The following is a 14,084-nucleotide window of genomic DNA, read 5'->3' on the forward strand; positions in this document are numbered from 1 at the left end:
GGGCATCAGATGGTTGTGATCCCATTACAGATGGTTGTGAGCCACCATGTGGTTGCTGGGAATTGAACTCAGGACCTCTGGAACAGCAGTCAGTGCTCTTAACCGCTGAGCCATCTCTCCAGCCTCCCTCCTTTTTAAAAATAGAAAATCTTTGCTCTTCATATTTATGAATTTGATATTTAAGAATTCCTCATTAGTTATGGAAGTACTATTCCTTTCCCTGGCTTACTTATGTTTTATTACTAATTAACAATAATTATTGAATTCTAGTTTATTTGGGGGGGTCTTATTTTATGGCCAAGTGTTGCTCTACAAAACACAATTTGAAATATAACATCTCGATCCTGTTTACTGCTCTAAAGCCTTGCTCAGCTAAGGAGCGCGGGTGAACTGTAGAGCGACTCCCAGGCTCCCCAAAGGGCGAGAGGCACCGCCTAGAGCAGCAGCGCCCTCAGCTTGAGCCTGTTTCTGGAGACAGGGCTTTCGCAAGGGGCGGGGCGGGGCGCGGGAAGGGGCTCCGGATGGAAGGGGGCGGGGCGCGCGATGGGCGGCTTCCGGAGGGAATGGCTTCCGGAAGGGGCGGCCAGTGAGAGGGGAGGACTGTGCACGTAAGAGATGTCTGGAGCCCGCCGCCCCGGCGTGTCCAAGGTACGCTGTGCTGTTGCTATGGAAGCAGAGCCGGCGCGCAACCTCCGTGGGCTTCTCGCGTCTGCTCCTGGTCGCGTGAAGGGAGCTGGTGCGCCCAGTCTGACGGGCACGAGCCCGTTGATGGCGGTCGGTCAGGGCAGGGTTCCCTCGCTCTGCCTCGGGCAAGTCTGCGCCGAGTGGTCCGGGGAACCGAGCGGGTGGGTGGCTGACTGGGAGGACTGATTCTGAATGAGTGTATGAGCAGGCGTCTGCAGTTCATTTGCCTCCGTTTTTTCCTGTTGCTTAACACATCAAGACAGTAGTGGGTATTGGAGTATCTCTCGTCCCAGGCATCTTTCGCTACACTTTGCTTCCCGCCCAAACTTTCTGAGAGGATGTGCTTCTCCGTGTCTCCCGCGGTCTCTGTAAACTGTAGGCAGAGTGTAGGAACTGTTACATGGATGACATTTAAGTGATCCTTTTCATTTCTCTGTCATTGTGTTCCTCTTGGATCATATTTTGCCTTTTCAAAGTTCCTTACTTACAAGTGTTTATTTCATAATACTCAAAATCATTCCTTGGCCTGCTCTTCATTTCACCAAATGCCCTTATCGTTACCATTCTTCCTTGTTTCTCAGAAACAAGCAGTGAAAGACCGACCACACTGGAACTTTGTAACTGATTTAGAGAGTAAAGCCACGTATAAATTATGACTTAAAAGACTAATTTAATTTCAGAAAGACTAAAATGTGAAAAAAGTCAAGGAATTAAAACATTTCTAAATCTAACAAAGTAATTATTGCAGCGTTCGATGCCCAGCCGAATACATTTATTTAAGTGTCCCTGATCTCCTCTCATAGCTGCTCATTTACTTTCCCTTACTGTCCTGCTCTAAATTTTGACTTTGTGCTTTTTCTCAACTTTAAGAGTTTTCCCTGGGCAGTCTTATACATTGATTTTAGCTGCCACCACTGGATAAACAACTTACAGTGTATTATGATACCATTTGTTTAGTTTACCAGGCCCTAGCAAATTTTTCCTATCTTAGAAATCTGTTGTTTTTATTATTTCGTTCTGCCCTGTTCTTTTTATTATTTTTCAATAGTTTTTCTTTTCAGTAGTTGTGTTACTTAATTGTTATGTAAAGATTGCTTCAAAAGTAAAGCAGCTTTCAACAAGTATTGCTATCAGGATTCTGAGTGTAGCTTAACCTTATGGTTGTAGCCCAAGTTTCCCAGAGTCTTCTCCCAAGTTCACTGAGGTGGGGGTTGGTAAGTTTCAGTTTATTATTTCCATAGAGTGCTTCACAACTTTGTCAACAGCAAATGAAGCAGGATCTCATGAAACACACACTAGCTCTGAATTCACTGTTTAGTGGCCTTGAACATGATGATGACATCCTGGTTCTACATTTTAATTACTGGGATTACGAGTAGCATAGGCCACCACACATGGGTTTCATTTAATTAATTAACTAATTAGCTAATTAATTTGCTTTTGGTGGAGGGAGCAGGGCTCATGGCAGGTTTGGAACTTACTGTGTAGATGAGGCTGGCCTGAGACCTGCAATTATCATTCTAACCTCAACCTTCCCATTACTGGGATTATAAATGTGAGCCACCACATCAAGCTTCATTTAATTCTTTTCTCAGTCCTTTGAAGAAAGTATTTGTCTCATTTTGTGGATGGTGAAAGTGGCTCCTAGCAGGAGGTTAAGTGATTTGCCCCATATACACAGCAGTCAAGTAAAGAAGCTAGGATTTTATACTCAGGCTGTCTCTCAGATCTTGCTTCGTGTACACGTTGTCTTTCACACTTTCTATAACATGTCTAGATTTACTTCTTTTAATTCTCAAGTTTATAGTCTTTGTTATTTATCCTCAGGTAAGTTAGACTTCTGTAATGGTTCTTTTTGACTCTTGGTTTTTTTCTTTGCTACTTCTGCTTGCTGAAGGTAGCAAAGCCTACCTGCTCCCTATTTATCTCAGTTAGGAGCTTTCTTTTGTATTTCTATGGAATTTTGTGTTTCATTTGTAACAGTTTCATGACTAGCATTGGGATTATTTGTGTCTATGCTTTTGATTCCTTAGAATAAATACAATTAGGAATGATGTCTCCAATTTATGCTGCTTAGAGCAACCACCAGAACCAGTAACTATGTGATGAACTTGCAAGTATTCTAGTGTGAAGAAAAACGGAGAAATAATACCCTGATCAGAAATCTTGAATATCAGCTTCAGCTCTTCAACTTCCTGGTCATAGAGTTTTGGACAAGACATTGTTTAAACTAAATAACAGCTAGAGATATATTTCCAAAGACTAGTGATACTCATTTGAAATATGCATCCTATAGTAAAATATAAGCACATTTAAAGAACAAGGGAAGATTTTTAAAGTTTATAAGAGAAATAAGACAAATCGCATTTTTTTGATGTTACTTTCTGACTTAGGGTTACTATTGCTGTGATGAAACACCGTGACCAAAAGCAACTTTTGGAGGAAGGGGTTTATTAGGTTTATATTTCCATATCATAGTTCATCATCAAAAGAAGTCAGTATAGGAACTTAAGCAGGGCAGGAACTTAGAGTCAGGATCTGATCCAGAGGCCATGGAGGAGTGCTGCTTACTGACTTACTCCTCATGGCATGCTCAGCTTGCTCTCATAAGACCCAGGACCACCAGCTTAGGAGTCTCACCACACACCGTTGTCTGAGCCTTTCCCCATTAATCACTAATTAAGAAAATGACAGACAGGCTTGCCTACAGCCTGAACTTATGCAGGCCCTTTTCTTAATTGAGGTTCCCTCTTCTCAGGTTTCCCTAGCTTGTGTCAAGTTGACATAAAATTAGCCAGCACATCTCCAACACCACTACAGGTTCTCATCACCAGATCTTTTATAAGTGCTTCTTGCTTGATGGCTGTCACTTGGTAGACATTATTTAAACACAGCGTATACTTTCATTTGAACAGAAGTATGACTTTTAGTTTTCAAGAAGGCATAAGAGAAGGAGTTATCAAAGAGTTAAGAATTTTTTTACTGTTCTAGAAGTTCTATTTAGAATAGGGTTAATTTTAGACAATAGGAACATAGGGAAGAAAGAAAGCTGATAAGATAGAAGTTTGGTGGACCTTTATAATGGCTGGTATTTTTTCCATCCGGGAAGATGTGACAGGTCGTTAGGCTTATGTGAAGATGTATAAAGTAGTGTAAGTATGGGACTCTGTTGTGTGTTTGCTTGTAGAGGGCTAGAAAATGAGTTAGAATGTTCATCAAAACTGACAAAAGACACGCCATTAGAAAATATGGAAGGATTTGGTTCATTTTACAGTAGTCCCACTGTAGTGGTGAGTTTGTGCTACACCACTTTGTGCTCCTGGAGGATCACACACTTGCACTCACCTAGGAGCTATCTTTAGATCTGCGAATGAAAGACATAGACACATTAGCTTGTTTTTAAAATGTCTTGGCTACCTCAAAGGCTGGGCACTCCTAAGCCTACTCCTGCTACCCTAGGTCCAATATGGGAGGTGGCCAGTGGCCACTTACCAAAATCTCACTGGCTGGTTGGCTTTATCTCCTGGAGCTCCTGCGTCACATTCTTCTTCCCTGAGTCATGGCGATTCTGCATCTCTCCCCCCATCTCCCCCTGCATCCTAGCCCACACAACGCTAAGGGCCCTGTTGCCCAACCATTGGCTGGTGGCATCTTTATTGATTGATCAAAAACCAACTGGGGACAAGGACCTTTAGCATTTGGATACGAAGAATTCTGATTGAATGAAAGCATTAGAACCAATCTCAATCATCCCATAGACTGGTCATTGATAAAGTTGATTGGAGTCTCAGTATTTAGAAGGCAATAATGAACCAGTTGGTCCTGGGGTGCAGACTGATACAGGGGATAATCTCAGTTGGAGAGGGATAATGATTGATAAAGCCAGTGGAAATGTCCCACTGAATTCCCAGATATGTACAGCCCAATCTGAAGCTTGAATGTGGGAAAAAGTCATGATAATTATTGATAGGCATTTAAAAAATAATAGATGACTAGAATCTTTATTTGTAGAGTTAGACATTCGTGGGAGAAAGTCCTGATATACTGTATTAGCTCTCAAACTAGGGAAGTACATATAGCACTTCTTTTTTTTTTATTTTTTTTATTGGATGTTTTATTTACATTTCATATGTTGTCCCCTTAGCCCATCCCCCACCCACCCAGGAACCCCTTATCCCCTCACCCCTCCTCCTTCTCTGCGGATGTAACCCCTACCTACCCCCCACTCCCACCTCCCCACCCTCAAATTCCCACCCCCTGGGGCATCCAGCCTTCATGAGGTCAAGGATCTCTTCTTCCACCTATGCCCAGCAGGACCCTCCACTCTTACATATACAGCTGAAGCCATGGATCCCTCCCTAAGTGCTCCCAGGATGGTGGTTTAGACCCTGGGAGCTGTGGTTGGTTGGTATTGTTGCTCTCCTCATGGTGCTGCAAACCCTTTAAGCTCCTTCAGTCTTCACTCCTCCATTGGGAACCCCATGATCAGTTAATGACTAGTTGTGAGCATCTGCCTCTGAATATGTCAGACTCTTGCAGACCTCTAAGGAGACATCCATATCAGGCTTTTGTCAGCATGCACTTCCGGACTTCCACATCAGCATCTACCTTTGGTAACTGCACATGGGATGGATACTCAGGTGGAATGGTCTTGAGACGGCCCCTCCTTCAGTTTCTGTCCCTCACTTTGTCTCCATATTTGCTCCCTTGAGTATTTTGTTGCTCCTTCTAAGAAGGACCAAATCACCCCCACTTGGTCTTCCTTCTTCATGAGTTTCATGTGGCCTGTGAGTTGAATCTTGGGCATTTCAAGGTTCTGGGCTAATATCCAATAATCAGTGAGTGAATACCATGTATGTTCTTTTGTGATTGGCTTACCTCACTCAGGATGATAATTTCTAGTTCCATCCATTTACCTAGGAGTTTCTTGAATCCATTGTTTTTAATAGCTGAGTAATACTCCACTGTGTAAATATACCACACTTTTTGAATCCATTCCTCAGTTGAAGGACATCTAGGTTCTTTCCAGCTCCTGGCTATTATAAATAAGGCTGCTATGAACATAGTTGAGCATATGTCCTTGTTATATGTTCGAGCATCTTCTGGGTATATGCCTAGGAGTGGTATAGCTGGATCCTCAGGTAATGCTATGTCCAATTTTCTGAGGAACCGCCAGACTGATTTCCATTCCCACCAACAATGGAGGAGTGTTCCTCTTTCTCCACACCCTCGCCAGCATCTACTATCACCTGAGTTTTTAATCTTAGCCATTCTGACTGGTGTGAGATGGAATCTCAGGGTTGTTTTGATTTGCATTTCCCTGACGACTAAGGATACTGAACATTTCTTTAGGTGCTTCTCGGCCATTTGAGTTTCCTCAGTTGAAAATTCTTTGTTAAGCTCTATATCCTATTTTTTAATAGGGTTATTTGGTTGTCTGGAGTCTAATTTCTTGAGTTCTTTGTATATATTGGATATTAGCCCTCTATCAGATGTAGAATTGGTAAAGATATTTTCTCAATTTGTTGGTTGTCAATTTGTCCTATTGACAGTGTCCTTTGCCTTACAGAAACTTTGCAATTTTATGAAGTCTCATTTGTCAATTCGTGATCTTAGAGCATATGCCATTGGGGTTCTGTTCAGGAACTTTTCCCCTGTGCCCAAGTATTCGAGGCTCTTCCCCACCTTCTCTTATATTAGTTTCAGTGTATCTGGTTTTATGTGGATGTCCTTTATCCACTTAGACTTGAGCTTTGTACAAGGAGATAAGAATGCATCGATTTGCATTCTTCTACATGTTGTCCTCCAGTTGAACCAGCACCATGTGTTGAAAATGCTGTCCTTTTTCCACTGGACAGTTTAGCTCCTTTGTCAAAGATCAAGTGACCATAGGTGTGTGGGTTCATTTCTGGGTCTTCAATTCTATTCCATTGATCTTCCTGCCTGTCTCTGTATCAATACCAGGTAGTTTTTATCACTATTGCTCTGTAGTACAGCTTGAGGTCAGGGATGGTGATTCCTCCAGAAGTTCTTTTATTGTTGAGAATAGTTTTCGCTATCCTGGGTTTTTTGTTTTTCCATATGAATTTGAGAATTTCCTTTTCTAACTCTGTGAAGAATTGAGTTGGTATTTTAATGGGGATTGCATTGAATCTGTAGATTGCTTTTGGCAAGATGGCCATTTTTATTATATTAATCCTGCCAATCCATGAGCATGGGAGATCTTTCCATCTTCTGAGATCTTCTTCGATTTCTTTCTTCAGGGACTTGAAGTTCTTGTCATACAGGTCTTTCACTTGCTTGGTTAGATTCACACCAAGGTATTTTATATTATTTGTAAATATTGTGAAGGGTGTCATTTCCCTAATTTCTTTTTTAGACTGTTTATCTTTCATGTAGAGGAAGGCTACTGATTTGTTTGAGTTGATTTTATAACCAGCCACTTTGCTGAAGTTGTTTTTCAGGTTTAGGAGTTCTCTGGTGGAAGTTTTGGGGTCACTTAAGCATGCTATCATATCATCTGCAAATTGTGATACTTTGACTTCTTCCTTTCCTATTTGTATCCCTTTGACTTCTTTTTGTTGTCTAATTGCTCTGGCTAGGACTTCCAGTATTATATTGAATAGGTAGGGGGAGAGTGGGCAGCCTTGTCTAGTCCCTGATTTTAGTGGGATTGCTTCAAATTTCTCTCTATTTAGTTTGATGTTGGCTGCTGGTTTGCTGTAAATTGCTTTTACTATGTTTAGGAATGGACCTTGAGTTCCTGATCTTTCCAAGACTTTTATCATGAAGGGATGTTGAAGTTTGTCAAATGCTTTCTCAGCATCTAGTGAGATGATCATGTGGTTTTTTTTCTTTGAGTTTGTTTATATAGTGGATTACATTGATGGATTTCCGAATATTGAACCATCCCTGCATTCCTGGGATAAAACCTACTTGATCATGATGGATTATTGTTTTGATGTGTTCTTGGATTCGGTTTGCTAGAATTTTATTGAGTATTTTTGGATCGATGTTTATAAGGGAGATTGGTCTGAAGTTCTCTTTCTTTGTTGGGTCTTTGTGGGGTTTGGGTATGAGTGTTATTGTAGCTTCATAGAACGAATTGGGTAGTGTTCCTTCTGTTTCTTTTTTGTGGAATAGTTTGAAGAGAATTGGTATTAGGTCTTCCTTGAAGGTCTGATAGAATTCAGCACTAAAACCATCTGGTCCTGGGCTTTTTTTAGTGGGGAGACTTTTAATGACTGCTGCTATTTCCTTAGGGGTTATGGGACTATTTAGGTGGTTTATCTGCTCCTCATTTAACTTTGGTACCTGGTATCTGTCTAGGAAGTTGTCCATTTCATCCAGGTTTTCCAGTTTTGTTGAGTATAGGCCTTTGTAGTAGGATCTGATGATTTTTTGAATTTCTTAAGTTTCTGTAGTTATGTCTCCGTTTTCAGTTCTGATTTTATTAATTTGGATACTGTCTCTGTGCCCTCTGGTTAATCTGGCTAAGGGTTTATCTATCTTGTTGATTTTCTCAAAGAACCAGCTCCTGGTTTTGTTGATATTTTCTATTGTTCTTTCTGTTTCTATTTGGTTGATTTCAGCCCTGAGTTTGATTATTTCCTGCCTTCTACTCCTCCTGTGTGTATTTGCTTCTTTTTGTTCTAGAGCTTTTAGTTGTGCAGTCAAGTTGTTAGTGTGTGCTCTCTCCAGTTTCTTTTTGTAGGCACTTAGAGCTATGAGTTTTCCTCTTAGCACTGCCTTCATGGAGTCCCACAAGTTTTGGTATGATGTGTCCTCATTTTCATTGAATTCTAAAAAGTTTTTAATTTCTTTCTTTATTTCTTCCTTGACCAAGTCATTATTGAGTAGAGAGTTGTTCAGTTTCCATGTGCATGTGGGTTTTCCATTGGTTTTGTCATTATTAAAGACCAGTCTTATTCCGTGGTGATCTGATAAGATGCAAGGGATTATTTCAATCTTTTTGTATCTGTAGAGGCCTGTTTTGTGACCAATTATATGGTCTATTTTGGAGAAGGTACCATGAGGTGCTGAGAAAAAGGTATATTCTTTTGTTTTAGGATGAAATGTTCTATAGATGTCTGTTAAGTCCATTTGGTTCATAACTTCTGTTAATTTCAAAGTGTCTCGGTTTAGTTTCTGTTTCCATGATCTGTCCATAGCTGAGACTGGGGTATTGAAATCCCCCACTATTATTGTGTGAGGTATAGTGTGTGTTTTGAGCTTTAGTAAAGTTTCTTTTATGTATGTAGGTGCCCTTGCATTTGGAGCATAGATGTTCAGAATTGAGAGTTCACCTTGGTAGATTTTTCCTTTGATGAATATGAAGTGTCCTTTATCTTTTTTGATTACTTTTGGTTGAAAGTCTATTTTATTTGATATTAGAATGGCTACTCCAGGTTGTTTCTTGGGACCATTGGCTTGGAACTTTGTTTTCCACCCTTTTATTCTGAGGTAGTGTCTCTCTTTGTCACTGAGGTGCGTTTCTTGTATGCAGGAAAATTCTGGGTCCTGTTTGTGTATCCAGTCTGATAGTCTGAGTCTTTTTATTGGGGAATTGAGACCATTGATGTTAAGAGATATTAAGGAAAAATGATTGTGGCTTCCTGTTATTTTTGTTATTAGAGGTAGAATTGTTTTTGTATAGTTATCTTCTTTTGGGGTTGTTGGAAGATTACTTCCTTGCTTTTTCTAGGTTGTAGTTTCCCTTCTTGTGTTGGCGTTTTCCATCAATTACCCTTTGAAGTGCTGGGTTTGTTGTAAGATATTGTGCAAATTTGGTTTTGTCAGGAAATATCTTGGTTTCACCATCTATAGTGATTGAGAGTTTTGCTGGGTATAGTAATCTGGGCTGGCATTTGTGTTCTCTTAGAGTCTGTATGATGTCAGTTCAGGCTCTTCTGGCTTTTATAGTCTCTGGTCAGAAGTCTGGTGTGATTCTTATAGGTCTGCCTTTCTATGTTACTTGACCTTTTTCCCTTACTGCTTTTAGTATTTTTTCTTTGTTTTGTGCATCTGGTGTTTTGATTATTATGTGATGGGAGATATTTCTTTTCTGGTCTAGTCTATTTGGAGTTCTGTAGGCTTCTTGTGTGTTTATGGGCATCTTGTTCTTTAGGTTAGGGAAGTTTTCCTCAATAATTTTGTTGAAGATATTTACTGGCCCTTTAAGTTGAGAATCTTCATTCTCATCTATACCTATTATCCTTAGGTTTGGTCTTCTCATCGTGTCCTGGATTTCCTGGATGTTTTGAGTTAGGAGTTTTTTGTATTTTGCATTTTCTTTGACAACTGTGTCAATATTTTCCATAGTATCTTCTGCATTTGAGAGTCTCTCTTCTATCTCTTGTATTCGGTTGGTGATGCTTGCGTCTATGACTCCTGATCTCTTTCTTAGGTTTTCTATGTCCATGGTTGTCTCCCTTTGAGCTTTCTTTATTGTTTCTATTTGCATTTTCAGATCCTGAATGTTTTTGTTTAATTCCTTCTTTGTGTTTTCTTGCATTTCTTTAAGGGATTTTTGTGATTCCTCTTTAAGGGCTTCTACCTGTTTACTTGTACTCTCCTGTATTTCTTTAAGGGAGTTACTTATGTCCTTCTTATAATCCTCTATCATCATCATGAGAAGTGATTTTAATTCTGAATCCTGCTTTTCCGGTGTGATGGGGTATCCAGGGCTTGCTATATTGGGAGAACTGGGTACTGATGATGCCAAGAAACTTTGGTTTCTGTTGCTTATGTTCTTGCACTTGCCTTTCGCCATCTGATTAACTCTAGTGTTACTTGCCCTCACTGTGTAAGACTGGAGTCTGTATTTCCAGTTATCTTGCTTGTGACAGAGCTCCTCAGAGTCCAGATGTCTCTGTGGTCTTATGATGCTAATCTCCTGGGTGGAAGAACTCCTGGGACTCAGGCCACCTCTTGGATCTGGAAATCCTTTTGCTCTGGGTGCAGTGGTTCCTCTAGGATGGCTCAGGATTTAGTATCTCCACAGGAGCAGACTAACTCTATGTCTGCCCCAGCCCAAAGGAGCAGGCAGGGGCAGAAGGGAAGTGGAATTTCTCAGAGGCGGGGTTTGGGTAGCTGGTGGGTCCTGAATGTCCCTGACTCCCAGATGTAACTCTTGGGCTTAGGGAGTGAGGTGGAGTTCTTACAGGCTGCTCTGAGTGCAGTGGCTCCTCTAGGATGGCTCAGGATTCAGTATCTCCCCAGGAGCTGACCAACTCTGTGTCTGCCCCAGCCCAAAAGGCCATATAGCACTTCTAAGTTGTAATTTCTTTGTAAAATCTAGATAGTACTTATTTTTCAGGGTTGGCAAGAGGATTGAATAATAATAATGCTCTAGATGATACACTAGGCATATAAATCTGATAGTAAAGTATAATCAAGGATTTTTGTATGAGGATGATATACATCCTCTACTTAGCTTCCAATTTTTGCTGGAATTGCTTTCCTTCATGTTGGCAACAAGGACTAAGAGGATGAGTTAGTTTTTAAAGATACTCAATGCTGATAGAAGTTTCTTATGGTTATTTTGCTGGGAGGGCAGTATAGTTCAGTTTAAGGTTTTGGTCATCTTGTTGGGTAATTGTTGCTCATTATGACTCTGTGTCTGGATATCAATAGTTCATATTGAAATCTTTTTCTAGAAGTTGTCATATCTTTAAAATGGAAGACAAACAATTTATTGAAAATTATATAACAAATAATTTACAAAGAATGCCTCACTTAAGGGAAAATATTTTCTTTTCCACCAAAGTAATATATGTTCATAGATGAGATAAAATAGTGTGAAAAAATTCATCATGAAAACATTAACCACTTCGTATATTCATTTTCTTCACATATTTGTGTGGCAATTATAGGTTGATATAGTTGTGAGAAATAGTGGAGATCTCAGATATATTTACCCAATTTTCCTCAGTGATAATATTTTGCAAAACTATACTACAACCAAGACATCAAAACACTGACATTAGTACATTCTAAGTATATTACTCAAATTTTCAATATTCTTCCTTCTACCTCATGCATGCATGGGTACATGCATGGTGCATGTGCATGGTTCTGTCTTAGTCTTTAAGGATTTCAAAAAAAAATCCCATAGGTAGTGTGGTTTATGACTAACAGCCAGTGTCTCCTGAGGGCCCACACCCTGGTTTATACTCACAGCCATCTTGACATGTCATTTTGTGGTAATGGGAAAATGTATCCTCAGCCTCGTTTCCTTTTTATGTGCTTTGTTATCTTTTCTTATGTTATATATAACTGTCTCTTAAGATATCTCCCTCCTCCTTAGGATTTTTCTAGTTTCAGGAGTTACAGACACATAAAAATATTTTAATTCTCATATATATATATATATATATATATATATATATATCTCCATCCATATGTATAATTTTAAGTGTAGATTCCACATATGAGAGAAAACATTTCTCTTAATCTAATGTATTCAACTTAACATAATGATTCTAGTTCTGTTTCTTTACTGCAAATGTTATGCCTCTGCTTTCATTATGGTTTCATGAAATTTCATTATGTATGTGTTACTGTTTTATTTTTTCTAATTCATTCATCTGGTGATCGACATTTTGGCTGCTTCCATTCCTGGTTACTATGAATAGAGTAGCAATAAACATGGGTGTATAAGTATCTCTCTGGTATGTTGACATAGAGCCCTCCGAGTGTATAACTGAGTGGCGTAGTTAAATGGCATAGTTGAATGGCATAGCCAGATCATAATGCAGTTACATTTTTAGCTTTTTTTTTTAAGCCTCTATGTTGATTTCTGTACTAGGCACACATGTTTGGATTCCTATCAGTAAGGATCCTATGAGTAAGGATACTTGTTTTTCCATATCTTTATCAGAATTTATTGTCATTTGTTTTATTTTTTGTTTGTTTGTTTGTTTTGATGATAGCCTTTCTGTCTGGGGTGAGACAGATCTTAAAGCAGTTTTGATTTGCATTTTCTTGATATGTACAGACTTTAAAAAGAATTAATTGGTCATTCTTATTTGTTTTGAGAATGCTTAATTCAGTGTAGTTTTTGTAGTTCTTTATATTTCTTAGATAGTAGTCCCTTGTTTGATACTGGAAAAAGATGGTTTTCCCATTTTCTAGGCAGTCTCTTTTCTCTGTTGATTGTTTCTTTTCTACTCAGAAGCTTTTTAATGTCATATAATTTTGTGTACCAATTCTTGGGATTATTTTGTATGCTGTTAGAATCCATATAAGAAAGCTCTTGTTGGGCCTGTTGAGATGGCTTAGTGGTTAAGAGAACTGGCTGCTTTGTGAGAGAACTTGAATTTGATTCCTAGCACCCCCACAGTGGCTCACAATCACCTATAATTCTAGTGACTGAGAACCTGACACCCTCTTCTAGTCTCTGCAGGCACCAGGCATACACTTGGAACCTGGATGTACATGGAGGCAAAAACACCAATATGTATAAACGGAAGTTCTTGTTTCTGCTTGTATTTTGAAGTGTTCAATCTATGCTTTCCTTTAGCAGTTTCAAGGTATCAGGTCTTGTGAGAGATAGGTACCAACTGGACCTCTCCAGGTTCAATGTGCTGTGTAGATGTCCTCAGCAATTGGGCCCCACTGTTAGTTTTCAGAGAGCAGCCTTCTTTCTTAACATCAGTCTAGGTTGTTTAGGAATCTCCAAGGAATCCCCTGTGCCACCACTGGAAGCCTTGCCTAGCTATAAAAGATGACCAGTTTAGATTCTATCTTCCATTACTAGGAGACCTTACTAGGATCAACATCAGAGATTCCAGGAAGTTTGTACTACACAAGATTTTCATACCACTTTCCCAGTGCTTCCCAACTCTGTCTCTCCCTGAACTTTTTTTTTTCATTACTCATTCTTTAGTTGAGACACATCTAGGTTGTTTCAAGTTTCTGGCTATTAGGAATAAAGCTACAATGAACATTGTAGAGCATGTGTTCTTTGGGTATATGCCCAAGAGTGAGATAGCTGAGTCTTGAGGTAGGTTACTTCCCAATTATCTGAGGAATCACCATGTTGATTTCCATAGTGGTTGTACAAGTTTGCACTCCCACCAGAAGTGGATGAGTATTCTCCATGTTTCACATCCTTGTCAGCATATGCTGTGTCATATTGTGTTATTGATCTGACAGGTGTAAGACTGAATCTCAAAGTAGTTTTGATTTGCATTTCCTTGATGGCTAAGGATAGTGAACATTTAACTGTTTTCCTTAGCCATTTGAAGTTTCTGTTGAGAGATCTTTGTTTACATATGTACTAATTTAAAAATTGGATTATTTGGGTTTTTTTTTGATATCTATTTCTTGAGTTCTTTATATATTTTGGACGCTAGCCTACTATTGGATGTGATTTGGTAAAAAAAAAACAAACTTTT

The 14,084-nt window shown here is 39.4% G+C and overlaps 1 protein-coding gene across 1 annotated transcript in view; it reads left to right on the plus strand.

The window, feature by feature from the left end:
- The first annotated feature begins 520 nt into the window (after window positions 1-520).
- The window catches only part of Spidr (scaffold protein involved in DNA repair), a 270,432-nt gene continuing 256,868 nt past the window's right edge, over window positions 521-14,084 (plus strand). The window contains exon 1 of the mRNA XM_028778256.1: window positions 521-648. Coding sequence (XP_028634089.1) covers window positions 616-648 — 33 coding nt within the window. The 5' untranslated portion in view covers window positions 521-615. The remainder of the gene's footprint in view (window positions 649-14,084) is intronic.

Source organism: Grammomys surdaster, unplaced genomic scaffold, assembly GCF_004785775.1.
Source record: "Grammomys surdaster isolate TR1022 unplaced genomic scaffold, NIH_TR_1.0 331, whole genome shotgun sequence".
In the NCBI taxonomy this organism is placed as follows: Eukaryota; Metazoa; Chordata; class Mammalia; order Rodentia; family Muridae; genus Grammomys; species Grammomys surdaster.